Source organism: Melopsittacus undulatus, chromosome 7 (genome assembly GCF_012275295.1).
Source record: "Melopsittacus undulatus isolate bMelUnd1 chromosome 7, bMelUnd1.mat.Z, whole genome shotgun sequence".
Classification (NCBI taxonomy): Eukaryota; Metazoa; Chordata; class Aves; order Psittaciformes; family Psittaculidae; genus Melopsittacus; species Melopsittacus undulatus.
The window spans coordinates 54,971,853-54,994,181 of record NC_047533.1 but is presented as its reverse complement, the minus strand read 5'-3'; the positions used below and the strand labels follow the sequence as shown (position 1 = coordinate 54,994,181).

Sequence of the window (22,329 nt, the reverse complement as noted above, 5' to 3'; positions counted from 1 at the left end):
GGTTGAGATAAGAACAGTTTAATAACTAAGGTATAACACAAATCACTACTTCTACTATCAATAATAATAATAATGATAAAGAAAATAACAAGTGAAGAGAACACAACACCTCACCACCTACCGACCAATAACTCACCCCACCCTGCCTGACTGAGTACCGACCGATACCTTGTCCAACCCCCCAGAACACCAGTCCTTCTGTGTAACTCTCCATTACATAACGTGCTGTGGTATGGAATACCTCTTTGGCTAGTTTGGGTCAGGTGTCCTGTCTCTGCTTCCTCCTGGCTTCCCCTCCTCCCTGGCAGAGCATGAGGCTCAGAAAGTCAAAACAGCACTGCACCACTACCAAGGAACAAAAATGACTGCTACTGCTGAACCCAGGACACACTGTTAGTCAAAATCCTGTCATGCTTTCTTGTAGGAGGCAAGTGACTGACATTTTCTTTTGACATGTGTCTTTGACATGTTTTAACCCCATCTGGCAACTAAGCTCCACACAACCCCTAGCTCGCTCCCTCCTAGTGGGATAGGGAAGGGAATTGGAAGGGTAAAATTAAGAAAATTCATGGGTTGAGTTTAATAGGTAAAGAAAAGCCATGCACTCAAGCAAAGCAAAGCAAGGAATTTATTCCCACTTCCCGTTCGCAAGCAGGTGTTCAGTCATGTCCAGGAAAGCAGGGCTACATCACATGTAAGGGTTATATGGGAAGACAAAACCCTGTAACTCTGAATGATTCCCCCCCCCCCCCCTCCTTCTTTTCCCTTCAGCTTTTATGATGTTGTATGGTATGATATATCTCTTGGGTCAGTTTGGGTCATCTGTCCCAAATGTGTCCCCTCGCAACTTCTCGTGCTCCCCCAGCCTGCTCACTGTAAGGAAAACACCCCTAAATTATCAAAACTGTTTCCAGCACAAATACAAAATATAGCCCATACTAGCTACTATGAAGAAAATTAACTCTATCAACAGAACATCTGACTTGGTCACCAGATTTGTCTGGGCTTGTTGCAGCTGTTTGGGTGCCTAGGGATTGGTCCAAAACAATTCCAGCCCTGAATCTCTTGGGAGAACAGGGTAAAGTGTTTCCATCTGGAACAGTATAAGCTTCTCTGTGCTGTACCAAGGTCCAGAGGCAGGCAGAGCCTGTACCCTGGGAATTCTGTACATTAGAGCCATCTCCTCAATGCCTCTAGCTTTCTCTTTGAATAGCACTGCAGAAAGAAGGAAAGTGCTTTTCCATGCTTCTGTCCTCCTGTCCAGCTGCAGAATTTCCCAACAGCTGTGACTAATCTCTCTCAGGGCTACCTACTGTGAGATGCTCAGTGGTCCTGTTCCCAGGGCATCTAGACCGGGACTGGCTCCCTTCTGCTGTGCTTTTCCACTACAAGACCTGGGAGAAGGTAAGGAGGATGGGGCTGATGCTCATGTTTGCTGCTTGTACAGTGTCAGAACACAGTGCGTGGAAACCTGGTAGCTTCAAGACATCCTATCTCTCAGCCTGGGAGGGCAGGCAGTGGCCCCACTGTCATCTCCAGCATCACAGTGGCAGAAGGATTTGGGACCAAGAGTTATTTGCTGCCTATACTTCTGCAGTAGGCTGAATTGCAGCAGTGGGACTCATCTGCTCCTCTACTTGAATTTGACATTTCTTTTAGTGTTTTCTCAGAGGAGATAATAGATTTGCCCCTCTCAAAAGCCACTGAAGGCATATGTACAGCACAGCTGGGCTATGTAACAGCTGCTTTTCTATATGCCAGGCAGATTTAGCACTTTATTAGAAACAGACTGAGATTTCCAGGTAGAGTTTTAAATTTTATTTTTACACAAGAAAAGAGACGGTAAGTACCATATGTCTTGTTTGCAGTAAGGGCTGCCACAAGCTCTTCTTTTCAGAAGATTTAGAAATAAGACACAAATAACCAAGACAACCCTTCCTCCAAGCTACAGAATCCCAACTTGTAATATTGAAAAAGAAGCTGATAGTATTGATCCCTTATGCAGTAGCAGTTAAACTTCAAAAATCAATGGAGAGGGAAGCTTAAATGGCCCTTCTGTAGTATCAGAATGCAAAGCTAAATCCCAAATGGAGATTTTTTAACAGCTATGAATATAGGACATGATTTTCAGATAATGTTAAAATTACTGCTTAATACCCTTTCCTTCAGGAGAAATCTCCTGTGAGGTGCATGTGGAAAGGAATCCCTGAGTTTACTATGCTGGTTCTGTGCCAACCAAGTAGCTTTCAGAGTGGTATGAGGAAGGAGTGAGACCAGCTTGATCAATGAGTACTCCAGTTCTGCCATCACTTCTGCCTTCAGTAACTTTAAATGTTTTCTTGTTTGTTCAGGCAAATTCACCTCTCAGAATATAAAGGTATTCCTGCTCATCAGATGCAGAAATGTTGCTCTGGCAGTGGTCTTCCAAGTGTTTGTAGAAAAAATATTAGACCTTGGTCCTCTAAGGTACCTAAGTGAGAAACCCACATTGCTAAATATCTCTGATTATCTAATTGCCGAGAATGAGTGCCTGGTATTTTTAACAGAGTAAAACTTTAAGGGCCTAGCTGTGCTTCTAGCCACGTTTGTATTTCCTCCTTGTTTACTTTTAGCCATTCAATGTTGCTCTTCACCTGTTCAATTGACTGACTCCTGGGTGATTCTCCGGCCCCAGCATTAGGATATTTCTCAAAGAAATTTTCCATCTGGAAAAGAGAGAGAAAAATAATTGACATGAAGCAAACACTGGGCAGATGTCGTTTTGCAGTGATCTGGTTGAGGGCAGTTTTGGCAGGGAGAGAGATATTTAAGCTCACTCTAGTAGCACTGGGATAGTTTTGCAGTAACTCATACTGCTTTACACATTTAGAGAACAGAAGTCACCTTCCCTGGCCAGTAGATTGTTAAAGATATTGACTTAAAACCAGTAGGAGTGCTGTCACCATACCTGCCAAAGCTCGAGCTCAGTGTGGAAAGTTTGGGTGATAGTCACTATTCGACCGAGGTATCTGTCATTGATAGTGAATCTAGAAAAACAATTTAATAAATGAAGCTTTATGCAAAACTATTAAAAAAAAGGCACAAGTAATTATCTGAAGCTTAAACTTCTAACTGTGCTATGATAAAACAGATGCATTAAGATTTCAGATGTTTTTAAAATACTTGAAAAGTGATACTTCGATACAATATCTCTGCTGTTCTCAAATATATTTACTAATGGAGTGATCTCTTCTGGGGGATTTTTTAACCTTTTAATTAGTGACTTTTTGTCTCATACTGGAAATCAAGTATATTGCTGACAAATGCTGTCAAGTTCACAGCTGTAAGCTTGCAGGTGTGCTTTGCTTCTGTGCCCTTTTCAAGCTCTTAGAAAGGGGAAGGAAGGAGAGAGAAGTCACTCAAATAGGGAGGAGCAAAGTTAAAAGGTTTGCTATTAGTGCCACTGCTTGTCTGCACATCTGTTCCTTGTTGTTACCACCAGAAGAAGTTAAAAAATAGAAAAAAGAGAGACATGACTGACTAATTTCCAGGCACTAATCATATTTCTATATCCTTGGGAGAACTTTCTGTACTTTTTAATTACCATTTTTGGTAGTGATCATTTAGGGAATTAATGGTTTTCAAGTTAACAGCAGAGCACTTTTTCGTAGCAGGTGGATAGGATTGTGTTAAATATGCTTTCAGTTTTCATTATTCAAGAGCCATTGATTACAGCTGTATAATGAAAACATAGAAAAGCATGGCATATAACAAGATATACAGATGGATGTAGACCTAAAGTTTTCAGTGAGTTAATTAGCATACCTGTCGACTAAGTACTCCCAGTTAAGTCGTATCCAGTCCCAGGTCATTGTTTTCCCGTAGGTGTTATATGAGATGTATCTCAGGACTGTGAACACATCTTGGCTTTTGATAAGGCTAGTGTTGTAAATATATTTCAGATACCTAATGGAAATTTCATAAAAATCAGAAAGACTACAGAAACCAAGCATAAGTTAACACTTGTAGACTTAACTGATGATGGTGAGAAATAATGCAATTCTAATGTCTATATTTCTCAAGTATTTGTCACCACAGACTACAGCCAGTTTCCAGGCAGGGTTATTATTTTTGCCTACAGTATTTTAAAGGTGGAGTACACTGATCTAAGACATAAGTTGAAAACTGGGTCAAGAGATAATTGTATTGAGAGAAATCTAAGCAGTTAGGCATTTCTTTAGAAAATAAATAGGGTTTATGTCTCTAGGTTTTCTCGAAAACAGTGAAAAAACCATTATTATTCCTGTGATTTAGTAAAATAGTGAAAAGAAGATTGGTTCAGTCAATAGCCCAGCCTGTTTGTGTAGCCAAGCAACAAAATGTCCCTTTCCTGCTCTCGAATAACCAGTACTCTGGAGGTCCTGCCTCCTTTCACTGCTTACAAAGGAAACATAGACAACTAATTTTTATTATTAGGTAGCTAAAATTATACAGGATGAAGGCACTGCTAGAAAAGCTGAAGGCTGTTGAATGTGTGAAAAAACTACCCTGTGTTCAACATCTTTCCAGTAAAGGAGCAAGGCTTTTTTCTCTTACAGTACAATCTTGGGGGGAGGGAGGGTAGGTGTTGGATAACTGGTCTTGAAAATGTGTTGCATTCCTCATGCTGTAATCTGAAAAACTGACAGCACAGGAGAGAGGAGAGGGGAATAAGCAAACAGTGACCAGTTGTTTCTTTAGGGGAAGAAAAATCCTGGTGTGTTTAAATCACCTGTCCAAAAGGGTGATGCTCTTTACTGACGCCAGGCCATACAGCAGCTTTTCTTTTTCTTGTGCTAATGAAGTTTCTTGATATTTCTTGAACATGTAATTCCATGATGTCTCATTGCCTGAGTTCTGCATCCCATACCGATATACCAGGAGTCGGAGATTTGCAGGAATACTAAAATAAAGAAACAGTACCTGAATATTCTTCCCCATTTCCTGCTTAAGTTCTGTGAGCAAGTCACATTCTGTGTTCTTCACCAGCAACAAAACCTGTGATCACTCACGTTTGTCCTTGTAGCCATTGACTGAATAGTTTAGAAGCGTTGTTCAAAGATTCTGTGTCACCCATACTGCAGGCAAAGTCTAGAACACTCGTACGAAGGAGCCTTTAAAAGAGGGAGAGAGAGGGATTTTCGTACTGCTCAGTGTTCTTTGAATCCATCAATAATTTGAGGAATAAAACCCATAATAACATGAGAAAGGGAAAAAAGCTTGTTTAACCTCTCCAAATGGCCTCCAACATCATTCCAGCGCAGTTGATTCACAATGGGTTTTACCAGGTGGCGAAAATATTCCTGAGGTATGAAAAGGGGATTGGTTACTTGTGTAGATTTCTTTAAATAATAATATCTTTGTGTTCATAGCTTATTCTCCTTATTTTTTTCCCAGAACTAGCATCTCTTAAAAAATAATACAAACACACTTTCCAGATCACCACAGCCTACAATTCTAAATGTTTGCAATACTGACCTGCATCTAGGACAAAGGGTTCTCTCCAGCCTTGCCTGTCCTCCTAAATGAAGTTTGGGGTACAGCAAGGGCACTTTGTGTGTACGGAAAACAACTGTTTTCCGTAGATAATGCTGAGTTCAGGACATACTTATTTGAGTGACCATTTACTCATGTTCAGCACGTTAGGTCAACCAACAAACTTGCTCACTGGCACAATGAGATATAGCCACCCTTCGTGCTAAGGACAGGTGTCAGAGGTTTTGCTGCTCTATACATATTTCTTTATTGGATGCAGGACAGCCTTGACTAACAAATGTCTGTACTGTGACTTATGGTGATGGATTATAAGAATAACTAGGCATATTTTTCTCCTCCAGGTGCATAGTCCTGACTTGAGAATCCAAGTAATTCAGAGAACAGTACTAAGCAGTTCTCAGCACATTTTTTTTCAAGTACAGTAAAAAAAGTAAATGCTGATTGCTCAGCAACATTGAAAATTACTTGAACTTCAGTATTATTGCTGTTACAGATCTTGAGCTGTCAGATCCAGTGGTGCCATGAAGAAATGTTTGGGTTTTTTTTGCTTCATCACCTGAAACCGAGGGTAGAGATTTGTATCATCTCCAAGCATGTTTGTGAGGTAAGTTACAGATGATATAACTCTATGCCATGGTAAATAGTCTGTTTCATTTATTAGGTATTTTGTGAGCTTCAGAGGAACAGAGTAATTCACTAGTCCAGATCTGTGGAAGGAGAAAACATAATTTCTGTTATTTTAATGAACTTGAGGAATTTACTTCTTTAAAGATATTAGAACACTGTTTCCTTTAGAAGGTCTGAAATAAATTCTGGGAGGGGTAAAATATTCTCAAATGTAACTTGGGAGGTGTTTTCCTAAGAGATCACTGAAGATCACTGTTGATCAGTGCTGTGAGAAGGCTGCTCACTCTGTGCAGCAGACCAGTGTGGCCAGAAGTGAGTAACCATCAACTGACTATGGCAGCCCTGTCACATAAAAAGGAATTGCTAGATCTGGAGACATCCTGAAAGGCTGAGGCAATTCAGACTTACAGGCTGCCTCAGAAGGTCATCTAAAGTTTATTTGTATCAGCATGGCTGGGTAAAAGAGCTAGAAGTTTCCAAGCAAACTTCTAAATAAGATAGCTGAGGTGATAATTTCTTAATGCCATGCTATGCATTGTAGAATTGCTTTTGACTTTCTGGACATCTTCTGTACTGTTTCTATTCTTGTTGCTTATATGGCAAAAACACCCCTTTCTAAGATCTGTGCTATTAAAGCCCTCTTTCTTTTTAATTCCACTGAACAGAAGGGTAGCATTTCCCTTGGCTGTATTGGTATTGCAAGTTGACAGTGTGTACTTGAATTTTTTCATCTTGAAGACAACACAAGCCAATAAACCATTGTGATGTAACAAATTCTGAAACTTTCTTTGAACCACCTGAGTTACTTCTAATTAATAGTCAATGTAAAGTGAAGAGCTTGTGTTGAAATCTCTGCAAGGAAATCAGTTTACCTTGCTAAAGAAAAGACATCATCCAAAATCCCTGCACGGTCAGCAGCAGAAAAAATCTGTGTGAAAAGAGGAAAAGAGTGATCAAAAATATATAGATAATTTGCAGAAAACAGCTTCAAAAGGCCTCTATAAGAGACCCGCTGGGCAGGTTAATGTTATTACACTCACTTTGTGGTTGCTGACCAGAAGAGTGCTTAAACTGTCCCAGTTATGACCATTATAATTCACTCGATAGAATCCAATGTGGTCTGGATTAATGTTCACAAAAGAACTGGGAGGTGACGGTATTGTAATTCCTGCAAAACAAACAGTGATCAGTTTGTGAATCTTACATGACACAGAACTCATTGGAGATTCTGTAACTCCAAAAGTAATATTTGGTTTTGATGAATATCGAAATGAGATACACACCTTCACGTTATTTCCTTTAGTGGCTGTGAGTAATTATAGTTATTAGTTATGAGTTACTATAGACTCTGATGAGTGCCAGCAGTTGTCTTAGAATAGTGAATTATGGTAATTACTTGGGCAAGCTAGTTTGTTAAATTTAAAATGGAGATCACTGTGACTAGGGGGAGGGTGGTGAAAACCGGTGTCATTGTAAAAAGTAAAAAATTGCAAAGAAGCAGTTCTTGCAAAGTGTTTTTCACCTTCATGTTTACTATTAGTTTTAAAGTCTATATATTTTATCCTCAACTAATTTAATTTTTCAGTTTATGTCAACTAACTTTTTAAGAGTACATGAAGAGAAGAGCTGATTGTGATATTTCTGAAATCCTAAAGTGATGAAATTTAAACACTCTCCTCCCTCCATTTTTTCCACTTTTTGGCCACTAGAATTATAATAACTTCAAATTTGACTGCATTAACAATCATAAAAAATATTAGTGTAGGTATTTCTTCATTCCTGAAATCAGCATTAGAAAATGTGTTCAAAGCATATGTAGCTTTTTGTCTTTAACTGATCTCAGATTGCTGGTTTACCATGCCACAGGTGTGTTCACCAGCCTGCTACCTCACCTCTTTTCTTAGGCTTGAAAACGGGCATATCAAGGTCCTGCTTCATAATTGAGAATATGCTTAGATGCTTCCTTGGATAGGACTGGATTTAAACATATGCTTAAGCACTTTACTGAATTAAGCCTAAATTGACATAATGTGTGTATAGGGGAAATAATCATCTTCTTGCAGATATAACTACTAACTTTAGCTCAACAAAGCTCTGTGTTGATTCCTGGATCTGAAAACTGCAAAACATTAAAGTTAATTCTGTATTTTATTTCTTATTGAAGACATTAAAAAGCTTTATCCATTCATTACTCTTAAAAGAGAAAGATAAGTTTACCTGCAGAATCTGATAGATTGTAGAAAGTATAGTTTGTTGAATTTCCAAGTCTCCATTTCACTGGTATATTCCATTTGTAACTGAAATTATTTAAAGCGAAAGAGAATCAAATGACATTTGAAAGCAAATGCTAAAAATAAAATTCCCATATATCTTTTTAATTTGTTTTAATGCTTAAATCTTGTTTTATGGAGCCAACTGTGTTCTTATGTACACATACATTTACCAAATATCCCTAGTAACAAAACACAGCTTTTTACCAATAGCTGTTGTTTGTGTTGTAAAAAGGTTTCTGTGCTATGATACTCTATTCAGGCAACAACATGATGTGGTATGATAGGGGCAGTTACATTCCCTGAAAAGGAAAATAAAAAGCATGAAGTGTCTGAGATGGGAATAACAGCATCTTGTCTGAATACGCGTATTTATCAATAGTTCACAAAATGATCTGGTGAATTGAGCAAGGGATGGGATAAGACTTTGTCCACTGTCTGATGTTGATGTTTTATACAAGTTAATATGGCACTGTGCAAATTGTGTGCCTAAAGTTAAGGCTGAAAGCTGCACAATTTGTCTCGTTGGGTTTGTTTTTTTTAAAAATCAATGGAACTGCTGGGGCCATGTACTTCTGAATGTAGTCTTCACCTCTTGACTCTGTGTTGGAGAGGGTAATGCCCATAATCAGAGAGAGATTAAATGAATGAATTTCCATTGTGCTATACTTTGTAGTTTGTTACCACAGCTTTGGAAGATGTAGTCCTGTTAAGCAGTATCTTCATGTTATGTCTAATAATACTCTAGCAGGGTACAAAGCAATTAATTCAGTAAAAGATGACTATATGTGGATAGTTGATGTAGGGCTTTATGCAGACACCAGTTAATCTTTGCAATGCTGACTTGAAATGAGTGGTTAAGTATTAAACCTTTTTTTTTTACAGTTGGGAAAACTGAATGAGCTTAAGCAACCACTGCAATCAGTCAATAGGACCTCTTGCCTTTTCCAGACTATTTTCCTTCTCGAAGATAACCCTAATTCTTCCAAAAGTGAGGCACTGGATGGAAGAGGGCCACAGCTCAGCCTAATCAAGACTGTGACCAGTTAGTCTGGGAAGCAGGATGGCAAAGCATGCCATGAGCATATCTGCACAGCCACCTGCACAGGGCTGCTAAAATTATTAAGCCATTTTGAGCAATCAGCTGCTATTCCATGTGAGCATATTACAGTCCATCCCAGCACTACTTTTTGAATTTCCATTATTTTCAGTGCCAGCATTCAGGAGAGGACTCTTTCAAGCCAAACAAATTTGAAACAAACAGACTATCCCTGCAGGATTCAGGAGTTTTTTCAAGGCCTGGAGTTTTCATTGCTTAAATCAAAACCCTGAAACTGGAAATTAATTAGGCTGTTCCCATCTGGGGTAGGATCTCCTCAGGAGTCTCCTCATCTGTGAGGGTGGAAGGAGGAAGTATTGATTTTCAGTGGATTGACTTTTAGGCAAGGGAGTAAGTCTGTCCTAAGATAGATAATATCAGCATTATAATATATATTACTGCAGTTTATTTCTAAGTAATTTATAAAACCTACATATTCAGAAACAAATTCCCCTTTCACTTTGGGAACAGCAGAAGTAGTGCACAGTTCAGCTTCTTGACAGATTAAGGTAGGAACAGCACGGGGATTTCTACTCAAGAAATTACAAATGGCAGTGTACTATAAGTCTTGAAGTCAAGCAAAAGCATGATTCCTGAGTCTGCTACCTGAGAGCATAGTGCAATAAGTCAAAATGTGTGATTGTGTGAATGATTCTGTGATTGTGTGAATCTACTCTACGTTACCCTGCTCTTGCAGGGGGGTTGGACTAGATGATCTTTCGAGGTCCCTTCCAACCCTTGGGATTCTGTGATTCTCTTCAACACAAACGAGTATTTTTTTCCTGAAGAGTGTGTAGAACCAGCCTTCAGATGGCACCGTGCTGTAGTTTGCAGCTAGAGTTTTTTCTTTTGAATCACAATGAAATTAGGCACCATAACTGTTCATGCTTGTTCTTGCTGTTTGTATTGCAATAGCTAGCATAAGCTAATGGAAATTTGCATTTGGGTAGATTTAGTTCTGGTTCATACAGGCAAGTTTTACTGGTGTAGTTGACTGGGATAGTTCAAGGAATGAAAACTTCCCAATAAGGGTTAATTTGAATCTCTTTCACTGAAATGTTAGCAAAGTTGTAATGCCTCAAAATTTGTCCTGGCTAAGAATATATACAATGCCAGCTCTGAATATTCATTCAGCTGGTTGATGTCATGGTGCAGCCAAGACAGTTTTCTGTGTAGGTCCACCAGCCTGCAGATAGGGTTCGTCTTCTTTCAGGCTAGTCAGCTGTTAATTGACAAATATGCTTCTATAAAGAATCCCACCTACCTTGAATAGAGTAGGTGAATGTCTGCAGCTGGCAGACTGCCACATAAGAGTCCAAGATGGCTAACTTTGACTAGATAACTATCTTTTAGATCTGTAAATTTTGCAATACTGTCCTGAGTTAAATAAGAAAAAATAGCTCTTGAGGAGGATTAGTAACATTTATACATGACTAGCTGTTTTGAAAGAACTCATGCTTTTAAGATGAATAAAGAAGACCCTGTATGGTGTGTGAAGACCCTATGATGTGTTACAGATCCTATATCATATAGCAAAAGGAATAAACTATCATGGTGTAAAATACCTGGGTCATGGTATCTGGTTTCTGGACAGAGAGATTTTGTGTCAATTTTCCTTAGTCTGTCAGATTATAGTTTGCAGTGGTTCAACAGATGGCTTGCAATCACCTGAGTTATCTGTGTGTGGAAATAAATATTCTGAGAGACCCTGTCCAAATTTACTCTGCTGTGTTTGAGAAAGAAACCCTGGAGCAAAGGGCTGGTGATGTCCTAAATTTAAAATATTTGTATCTAATTTCTTCTGGTTTCTTTTTAAAAACAAATGCTGAGAGTAAGTTTAGCAAGAACGGGTATAACACTGCCTGTGTGTATGTCAGTTGAAGAAAGCATCTGTACAGTATTTCTGCCTGTTTGGGCAGACATTTATAGCAGGAACTTACCCAAGATCAGAAGGAGGATAAGAAGCATCTGCATTGGGATCCAAGAGAAAACGTTTTTGTGTTAATACTGAATTACTTTCCATCTGCAAAACAGGGTAGCCCATCTGCCTAGTCCATGTGTCCATGACTTCTTTCACAGGTATATTACTTGCCTATGAATGATGGGAGAAGGTTGCAGTGAAAAAGAAAATTCAGTCCAAAGCGGAAAAAAGGAAATATCTCTGATACTGAGAGAAAGAAGAGCAGAAAGGAGAAGAGGAAAGAGTATGTTCACTACAAAAAATACTCTATTAAGTCCTATTGTGGTGCCTGTCATTGGCAGAAGAAATGAGCTGGAAACTTGAGCACAGACAAAGAAAATCAGAAGTATGTGGGCAGGAGACTGGCTAGTAACATAGACAAGAAATACTAAGGAAACTTCGAGGCCCCTTGCATGTTCTAAGATTATTCAATTTTTTTCTGAGAAAACAACTGACCAGGACAGAAAGTACATAAAGAGATTTTTCAAAGCCAGAAGTCCCCTTGCAGTAGGTATGAATATAATTGCAGTAGTAATGAACATTAGCAGCTGTACTAATGTAAAATGTGATCCATTCTGTGGACTGTGAACTTTTGTCCTAGTGACTGATGCTGCAGAAAGCTGCCACTGCCTGCCCAGGGTGCCATCTATGAGGGAAGGGAGCTAAAGGTCACTGTTTCCTTCTTCAGATGCAGTAGATGATGTGAAGATGCAGAGTGCCAGGCAGAGAGCAGGAAGAAGTCTGGCCCAAGGAAAAGATGGAAACTTGAAAGAAGACACAAAAGCACAAGTTGGGCTGTGTGAGTGTCCACAGTGGTGGAAGGAAAGACAGTATCACTGGGGAGAAACCTGGCAGTATGCATTTGGGCTTTTGGGGGTAATGAAATAGAAAGAGACAGACAAGCCTCAAGGAAAGATCAGAAAATTACAGGACAGAGAATGACCCAACTGAGAAGGGAAAGAGGGTATATTTAGATTAGACATTAGGAAGAAATTCCACCACTATGAGGGTGGTGAAGCACTGGCACAAGTTGTCCAGAGAAGCTGTGGCTGCCCCAACCCTGGCAGTGTTCAAGGCCAGGTTGGAGAGGGCTCAGGGCAACCTGGTCTGGTGGAAGATGTCCCTGCCCATGACAGGGGGTTGGAACTGAATGATCTTTAAGAACTTCTCCAATGCTATTCTATGATTCTGTGACTCAGAAACTAGTGACAGAGATAAGCAGCAAACTTACTTGGGAATAGATACTGTTGAGAGCTTTCAAACAGCTGAATCTGGTTAGAGATAATGGAGAGTATTAGGTGTATGTGTGTGGTGGATGAGGAGTGTTTTCATCCATGAAGTGAGTTTGAGTTGTGGGGGAAGTGTTTCAGTAGCAGGCTGTTTATTAGCAAGGTGTCCTTTCTTGTTTATTATTTCACTCCCACAGTCTTATAAAAAAATGAGGAAATAATATATTTGCTAGAAATAAGATGTGTTGGGATAGACTGCAAGGCTGCCTAGCTTGTGATCTCTCATTAGTAGAAGAGCCACAAAATATAAAAAGTTTGGAAAATCAGTGGGTGAGATATGAAACATTTATTAGTAAGGGTTTGAGCTGTTGCAAAACATACCTCTTCCAGAGCTTCCCAAAACTGGTCTGTCTTGGCGTTCTGGAAGTGATGTTTCTTCAAATATATCTAGAAAGAAATAGAAAACTGTGAAAATACTACCAGGTCTTTCTTTGCCTCTGAAAACAGTACACATATTTAGTTGATTTGTAGTATGGGGAGTTGGAGGTTGAGCAGACCAGGATTCAGCTGATGAAGTTCTTTTGCTTTCCAGTGCATCCTGTAATGCTGAAAGTCAGCATTTTCCAGAGTAACTTGTTAGTACAAAGCTAATTTGTACTTGAAGAGTTATTTTTACTTTGTTTGAATGGGCATCAGCACACCCTCTTGCAAATTTCTGTCTAAGAGGTTGTTCAGAATGAGGAAGCTGTGGACTCAGAGTGGAAGGAGGAAAGTCTGTTCACCTCTAAACTGTGATCAAAATGATTTTTACAAGGAGTAATGGTATTCAGGCAAGTGTTTGCACCTCCTAAACACTCTTCTGTGTCTTACCTGGCTGCTTTGCAAGTGTTTTCCTGCTGTTATCTGGATCCTGGTGATATTTAGTCAGTAGATGGTGCTACTTGTTTCACTGTTAGCTACCACTACCTATTTTAATGATCTTGAAGGGTCTGTGTGGAGGGGAAGTGTTAATCTTTTGTGGACAAGGTGGCTGTATTTTTCCATCTTGTGGAACTATCCTGATTGAATGTATGAAAGGAAAAATAAAGGAAAATGCAACTGCCTTGTAACATCCCACAAGTGTGCTCTCCAGGAGGAAGGGATTTAAGAACAAATGTGGTAACCTGTGGTATAACACTTCAAAGACGACAGATTTCAGTTCAGAGTAAAAGGCAGATAATCTTCCTCTTTTTGGGAGGGCTCCTTTCTCCAATTTTTTCTTTGCATAATATTGTAGCATCATCCTTTCTCTTCCATGAGAAAGGACTATGAAATGTGCAATTTACCTTGGTAAATTTCTAGGACTGGGTATCCCTGCAATAGGGCATGGATGAGCTTTTATGCCTGTGAAAGTGCCCCTGCATAGCAGGCTTGGGTGGGTTGGAGGACCATGGTGATATGAAGCTGCAGATGGTAAAGCTGACAACTGGAAAACAGTGGGGTGGAGGAGGTTTCTCCACTAAAAGCAATCATGAATTTTTGTCTTCACTGGCAGGCTAGCAATTCCTAATGCCATTCACATTCCTTCTTCTATGGGAATATGGAACTTCCCCTTGATGTTGTCCATTCAGTACTGAAATGCATTAAATACTTTTGCTACTAACAGCAGAATCTCTGATCTTATTTTTTTTTATAATGATTTTGCTACTGTCACATGAGGATGGGCTGTATTCCTGGCGTATTTTGGTGTAACCCTTACCTGACAGCCTTTCTGGAAGAGGTCTGGTGTCATCCAGTCTTGAAGCATTCTGAGGACTGATGCACCCTGAGGACAAAGGGAAAGGGTTGAGTCATTCTACAGTTCATTCTGAAGGTCATTCTGTGTAGAAGGTCATTCTACGCAGCTTTAACACTGAATCTCTGTTAATCTTAAAAGCAACATGTGAATGAATATTTTATAAGGCAGAAATAGAAAACATCCATCTGAGAAAAGAAGTGTTTTTTCCGATTCCATCATGGTGTGGCATGCTTGTCTGCAGGAGCTTAATTCTGGATGTGAGAATAGGTCTTTAACTGTGATCAGACACGCATTTCCACATTCAGCTGTGCTAGCAGGAGGGCTCCTGAGTCCTGCTGCTGGGGGATTATTATCCTGCCACTCTACCGGTTTGTGTGAGCAGGGCTCCCTGTTTCTCTATGAAGAAACATAGAAGAGAAAAGGAAGAAACATAGAAGAAAAGAAACAGGGAAGAGAGCAGCTGGGAACTAGCCCTGTCCAGCAGCACAGTCTGATAGAGGAAGTGACTTCAGTTGAACACTCAGCAGGTAGGAAACTCCAAAAATGCTGCAAGTCTGGGCCTTTCCATGTTGCAGATATCATCTCAACATTCAGAATGAGAAATGATGACTGGTATAAGAGCTTTGGCGCTGAAGCAGGGTAGAATTTGGATCAGAGAACCTACTTACTTGGGCCTCAGAGAAAAACATCAGCTAGGACTTTGAAAGATGAAAAAAACAAAGGGTAGACAGGAGAGAGAAGCAGAAGAGTCACATGAAACAGAGTGGGGCACAAAATGATGAAAATCAAAAGCAGTGTAAACCCAATCTAAAATGCAAAATACGATTTTAAGATTATCATATTTTCATTTTCCCAACTAAATCAAAGGGCAGCTGAGAGCCTAATGCCATGAATGGTTTAAAAATTCAGTTGTTCCGTGAAAACAAAAATGTTATCTGAATTCTCAGTAAATCCTGTCTCCTCTATTTAGGTGTTTGAGAATAACAACTTGATTGGACAAGACATGGCAGAGGGAGTGTTTGAAGAGAAACGTCCCAAGCTGCTTTCCAGACTATTGTTGCAGAGTCAAGGTGGTTACCAGATGACTCTTTTCTGATACAGTAATTTAGTGTGCTCACCATGAAATATGTTCATAAATGGTTCAGTAAAATTTGGAACAGATATTCATCATAAAGCTGTTTATGATTACTATAATAATACATGCAAGGCCATGTGTATGCACTAGGGTAGTTTAGTTGCTCAACTTTGTCTATCAGCCACCTACCTGCTATCACCTCTCATAGACCATCCCCTCCCATCTATATTAAAAGTGATAGTAGAAATATGCATTTATGCATGCATTTGGGAATGGTGAAAATTTCTTTTGCTTTACATTACAGTGTCTAGTTAACCCCTTGCATCTTCTGCTGCTGTTTTTCAGTTTCTTCCCCCGCTTTTGTTATTCGTCTGTAGTCTATGGTGAAGTGCATTTGAGAATAACTCAGATGCTCCTATAACTGGCTTAATAATTTTCATTTCTTTCAACTATTTGGGGAGGTTCAGGGAAGTGACCTTGATTTGAATGGCTGACCTTGTCTGATGGGGATGTGGGGAGGGAGTCTTTTATCAATAGCCACATTACTTCTCCTAAAGAGCTGTAGCAATTGCCAAGTATATGACAAGATTGTATATGGCAGAAATGTGGAACATTTAATCCTAAACTTCTTTAGCTGGGAGGTTCCAGAAGTATGGGGGTCTAAGAGCAAATTTCTAGCAGAACTTAAATTTAAGTATCTGTTTTTCTGAAAAGGTAGTCAATGTTTGAACTCCAAAACCAAAAAAATTTCATTGTTACTTTAATAGAATCTTTCAGACTAAGAATGAGGATTAAACTGGAAAAGAGGTGAGACACAATTACTTTTTAAGAGCAGATTAAACAAATTTATATGCATTAATTGTGTAGTCACTGACTCAACTTTAGTAGAGCTTTCCTAGGCACATAATGCCCTACTGATCATACAGCAGTTAAATGCTCACTTACAGAATATACTGCAACGACTCCCCAAACCCTTAGGCAATTCACTAGAGTTTTAGAATTGTATAAGCCCTATAATTGCTCTGGTAAAACTAATAGAGAGCATTCCAAAACATGCTTTATTTGTTTAGTGATGAATATTATTGTGAGGAGATTGGTTTTTATAAGAAAAATGCAAAAGAGAAGCCAAATTAAAGCCCAAAAGAAACAAGTTAATTTTTGCCACACATTTATATTTAAATACCAACAGAAATTTGAGCTAAATCTACATGAATACTTTCTCATTCAAGCCAAATTATATCCCAAGCCAAATTATATCCCAAGCAGACTGTTCCCAAACAATGCATGAGTCCTCAAGTGTTTTCATTTAAAAAAGAGAAAAATGAGTTCATGTAGCAATTATCTAGGCACAAAGATGAGTAAAAGCTAGGGTGTTTTTTTCTCCATTGTTTGTTCAGACCATGCAAAAGTATGTCTCTTGCTTAGATCACCACTAAAATACATTTTGGTCCAGAGTATTTGATTTAGCTCTGTATGTTTCTTGACTTTTTGTTAGTTTGATTTAAGAACAGTGTTACACAATGCAGGTTTTCACAGAGTTTATAATTTGACTGTGAGGCATTTATGATGCAATAAATACTGGTTGTATTGTTGGAGAGAGGATTTAACAATTGAAAACAGAAAAGTGATGGAAATGGATGGAACAAGTCTAGCTAATAAAAATAATATCTACAGCTACAGACCAGCACAGCTAAAGCTAAAGTCAATGCAATACACCCTTTGTGTTTAGCCAATAATGGGAGCTTGGTAGGAAAGCAACAAGCAGTATTTAATAATGGTGGATTTTATGTGTTTAGTGGAAACTTGTTATGGCATCAGATAGGAAACAACGACCAAATCATACAAGAAGCTGTCAACACAAACATGGTATGTGAGGCTCAGAATTAACATGGGAGTTGGCTGGTTCAGGAGAGAGTGGGCAGAGTTTCAGCTCCTTCCTCATCTTGGTGGCACATATGGGGCTGAGAGGGAAGAGGGACAGGAGTGTTTTCTCCTGTGCTTCTTCAGACTTGTCTTTCAATGCACTGAAAAAGAATAACTAGAAGCAAGTGTTGTCAGTGTGCTTGAGTCAAGGGACTCCCTGGTTAGATACCAGATAGGGAGTTTGGGGGACACGTGCTTTGTTCCATGTCTAGGATTGTCTAAGGACAAAATGGCTTTGGCTCTATCTGATATGGAGGAAGATAAGCTGGCTTCAGCCTCCTAGTCTGGATCCTAGCTGATCACATCAAAGTGGTGATCCTCAGCATGGCAGCTGGCCTCTCTAACGCTCTGGACCTCAAAGCAGTTTTCTGTAAGTGCTGAGCTCCTGGCTGTTGTCCCACACAGCTAGTACTACTAGAAGCTGTGGGTGCAAGAGCCCTCTGTGTGTCCTGGTCACAGCAGCAGTTGGATTGTACCAACATCCTAATATCTTACTGCTCAGAAAAATCCAGTGTATTCTTCCAGTCAGTTCCAGCTGGCTCCCAAGAGAGCCTTTATGGCCACAGGTCCCCACCATCACTGACAGGGACAGCCCCAGGATGAGCATAAAGCTTGCCAAATATCTAATATCCACTACCATCTCCTGGCCTACAGACTACTGTACACCAAGTCAGTCCTGAGCTCCACAACTGTTAGTGAAACGTGGAGCTAACTTATCTCCCAGTCTAGGGCCAGTGCCAGTAGAGGCTGGCGTAGTTCATCTTTGGTAAGGCTTCTAGAGTGGCTGGGATACTGTGAGCACTATAAGACAGAAAGTTACTTTCCTATTTTCACTGCTTGGTTATACTGCCTCAAAGGTGAGATGGGAAAGTGAGAGAGAGGACACCTAGACATCTGCCCTTACATCATCTACCCTTGCATTAGATTATGAGGCTTGACATAACTGGGTGCATCATCACATGAGGTGGCGGGGGAAGGATGTGCTTAGGATGTAGTTGAGATAATTTTAAACCCAAAAACTCCAGTGGCAGAACCTGGTGACACTGTGATTTCCCTGCATGTCTGTGTGCAGGTTTGGTGCACAGTGGCTGACTGAGGCTCTGGCTGAGCTGCTTCTCTCACACTCGCTTTTGACTGAATCACACTGACAATAGCCAGAAATGTCCTAGGAAAAATATCCACACAGACACAGCCCAACTGGGTTAGGAGCTATTATTATAAGCTCTCCTGAGTTTTATCTCCCCTCCCAAGCCCCATTTTCTTTGCATCCAAAGTCACACCAGGAGGATACCCTACCTTACTGTAGGATATCCCATCAAACACAGAGGTGATTTCAGCTGGAGACGACACATCCACCACGATTGGATGGGAAGACTGCAAAGAGTCATCCATCATTACAGGAAGCACATCATCAATTAAAACCTGTTGAAGCTGAGAAAGAGAAGGTGTTAGAATAGAAATGAACGCAGGAGTATATGACTAACTTAACAAAATAAGTAGCTTGAACTGCAGCTTCTCTAGAGAGAGGCAGTAGGAAAATGGAATGAAATTTTATGTCCCCTAAAGAAGGAGTTGCAAACTTCTACTTTATGTCTGAGTGGGGAGGGGTAAATTTTTCCTTAAATAAGATAAATTGCCTTTTGAAAATCCTGCTTTCCCATGTGTGTCATAACACAAAACCCCACACACTAGGCAAAAAATGGAATTGCATTACCAATTTCAGAAATGTGACAATACCTGAAAAGCTTTATGGGTTCCTCTTGCAAAAGTGGAACTCAGGAGGAAGAGAAGGAGAGAGGAAGGATGCAGATTCCCCATCCCAAGGTTTATGATTTTTTTAAAGGAATTATAATTATTAATTTTTTAAACAATGAAGTTGCCTGCAGTAAAAATCCTATTACTTCCTAATCAATATTGACAGAAAAAGATTAATTCTCTATTTAGTTTTCCTCTTCTGCTCACTAGGATGCTAACACTGAAATGGCTTTAGGTCTTAAATGAAGATGGTATCTAAATACAAAAAGATATTTCAAATTTTAGTCTCATTAATTACTTTTGTCTTCTTTTTTTTTTTTTTTAAATGTAGTTACCACAACAGATTCTCTACTTCAAAATGTAGAAGAAGTGACCCAGGAATGATTTTATTCTCAGCCTCACATAACGTGGATGAGAAGAGATATTTATGGGGCGCAGGGAGGAAAACAGGGAAAGCACCAAATAAATGATGCCTGCTTCTAAAGTCAATAGGTGAAGGGGTGAGTAGATTTTGACAACAGGCTCAACCTCTGCAAACCTACCCTGCTTCCTTTCACTGGCATATGTTACACATTTTCTAGTAACCAGAATCTCGTTACACTTGTACAGCTGAGGGAAACATTGCATGCTATGTGCCATCACATCTGTTTGGGAGGGGAGGAAGTAGAGAGCAAGCCTTCCTTTATTCACATGCTGTTATCATTCCTCAGAGTATGATGCATATTTACAGCTACCTTTCTGTCTGCAATCCTCTTAAAGTGACTGGAATTTGTTTTGCTGCACAGCCAGTGCTGTGGACCATTCTCTATCACTACCTTTTTTTGCAGTGTATGTAGTAGAGATTGCCTGAGCTGGGGCATTTGAAATAACACTTAAAATGCTGGCAGCAGCTGAATGGGGCATCTGATATTTTCCTTAACAAACAGCCTAAACTGTGAAGGCAGGCCCTCAGGTTCCCATAACTTAGACAAATCTCATGAAGATACACTACAACTAAATAAATAAAAGAGAAACTCCATCTTCCAGTGTTAGACCTTCCAACAACCTTGCAAAACTGCTAAAGTTCTGTCCAGGATCCACCAAGTATTACTTGCCATAACAATAACCAAACAATTGACCTACTTTGTTAAAAAGAATGACTTTTCCATGCAGACTAATACTTTACAAAGTTTTGTTTGACTAGTCTCAGACTATAACATAGGTAGGTAAAGAAGCTTAAAATAGCTTTTTCTTTATGTTGCATTGCACTATGTTAGTTTTCTAAAAACATATTTTAAGTCTTTATCATCCTTGTCTAATTGTTACTCCTTTCCAAAATACCCCCCTCAGTCCTGCCAACAAGACAGGAATAATTACCATTTGCCACTCTGGTTCTGCAGCATTGACTCCCAGGAACTCGAAAAAACTGGCAAATCCTTCGTTTAACCACAAGTCATCCCACCAATCCATGGTCACAATATTTCCAAACCACTACAATTATAAACATTGTTTATGTTAGTGTTAGCTAAGTGGTAAATGTACATTTTAGTATCTCACATTTCCACATATAACATTAATTTGTTCACTTTTCTTCCTGTTGCCAGATGAAAATTACCATAATTCCGGGGTTTAAGTAGGAACTCAGGCTTTGTCTTGTGTTAAAACATCACTTGTATTATAAAATTGCGTATTACTGGGGAGATTGCTAATGATTCATGAGCCAGTGAAAAATTTTAGTTTCTTCCTCTTGATTTGATGATTTGTGCTTGTAAGGATATGTTTTCAGGCAGCTTCTACAGTGTATAGTTGTCCCTATTTGTTTGCTCGAAAGAGACATCTGTGCATGCAAATTAGTTCCTAAAAGACATTTCAGAGAGATTTTCATAAACTGGCTCACTGTCTGGACCTGAGCGTCTAGCTTCCAGAGAAGAATTCAAAGGCAATATGTAAAGCTCTAATGGGGAACTGTTTTAACATGAAATTGTGCAATGAAATTGTGAGCACACAGAAAATCCTGAGGTGGAGTTAAGAACAGTATTTGCAAGATTAAAATGTTGGGAATACATTTTTGAAGCATGGTAAAAATGAATCATAAAGATGTACCTGATGAACCATCTCATGGGTTACCACAGCAGCTACTCTCTGTTTGTTGGAAGTGGCTGACTCACTGGGATCATACAGCAAATTTGTTTCTCTGTATGTGATCAGCCCCCAGTTCTCCATAGCACCTGTCCCGAAGTCTGGAATAGCTATTTTATCTATATTGAAAGAAAGAGAACATGATTACCACTGTATCCTTTATGCCACTTAGCTGGTCCTCTTTCTGTGTATTCACAGCCTGTTTTGCTTACCATCTGTGATTCTGACTTAATACTGTGGACTGCAGTCTCTAACTTGTGTTTAAGAAGCTGGGAACTGGCCTACAGCAGCTGATAGCAAGGCTCCACTGAGATTAATAGAGCTAGCAGAAGCTGCACTACTGGGGATCTGTCCTGTGAGGTGATGGTATGCCACCTCCTGGGAGGATGCATATCATACATAATTTAATTTTGGCTCCAGAAATTAATAGTATTGTCTAGGGATATGTTGTAGGCAGTAACCCTGAAACTATCCGCAGCATAATGAGGCATGTCATTGTTTGTCACACTGTTGTATTAAAACTATTTATTGACATGTTAACTGAAGTAAATCCCCCATGTCGTGAGCAACATCTGCTTCTATTCCTGACAATTTGTGGGGGTCAATACAGGTTTAGATTAGAATTGTGAGTTCAGTTGGCCTCGCATTTTCTTCTGCAAATAATGACCACATTATTTGGGGTTACAGAAAAAGTGCAGGTGGATTTAAAACTGAATAGAGCAAACAACCTCACCCCACCCTAACAGAAGATAGGAATTTCTAATTTTAATTTAAACAATTTGATTACAGAATCAAAGCTGTTAGTCTGCCAAGGATTTCACTGACAGTCAAAATGAGAATCACAAAGAGAATGGCAATGCCAGAAGCCATAAATCAACATGAAACACAGTATTTAAATAATTATGCATAAACATATTTGATTCATCAGGGTTGATCTAGATGACTTCTTATACAGAGAGAACAACATAATAAGTAAAGATCT

The 22,329-nt window shown here is 39.4% G+C and overlaps 1 protein-coding gene across 1 annotated transcript in view; it reads right to left on the bottom strand.

Moving 5' to 3' along the window:
• Window positions 1-1,803: 1,803 nt before the first annotated feature.
• Window positions 1,804-22,329, bottom strand: part of ENPEP (glutamyl aminopeptidase) — a 34,728-nt gene continuing 14,202 nt past the window's right edge. The window contains exons 5-20 of the mRNA XM_005148622.3: window positions 21,312-21,466; window positions 20,586-20,699; window positions 18,771-18,905; window positions 14,438-14,503; window positions 13,081-13,146; window positions 11,451-11,602; window positions 8,359-8,438; window positions 7,182-7,309; window positions 7,014-7,069; window positions 6,071-6,221; window positions 5,248-5,321; window positions 5,031-5,132; window positions 4,751-4,921; window positions 3,805-3,945; window positions 2,948-3,026; window positions 1,804-2,705 (exon numbers count right to left, since the gene is read on the bottom strand). Coding sequence (XP_005148679.2) covers window positions 2,556-2,705; window positions 2,948-3,026; window positions 3,805-3,945; window positions 4,751-4,921; window positions 5,031-5,132; window positions 5,248-5,321; window positions 6,071-6,221; window positions 7,014-7,069; window positions 7,182-7,309; window positions 8,359-8,438; window positions 11,451-11,602; window positions 13,081-13,146; window positions 14,438-14,503; window positions 18,771-18,905; window positions 20,586-20,699; window positions 21,312-21,466 — 1,820 coding nt within the window. The 3' untranslated portion in view covers window positions 1,804-2,555. The remainder of the gene's footprint in view (window positions 2,706-2,947; window positions 3,027-3,804; window positions 3,946-4,750; window positions 4,922-5,030; window positions 5,133-5,247; window positions 5,322-6,070; window positions 6,222-7,013; window positions 7,070-7,181; window positions 7,310-8,358; window positions 8,439-11,450; window positions 11,603-13,080; window positions 13,147-14,437; window positions 14,504-18,770; window positions 18,906-20,585; window positions 20,700-21,311; window positions 21,467-22,329) is intronic.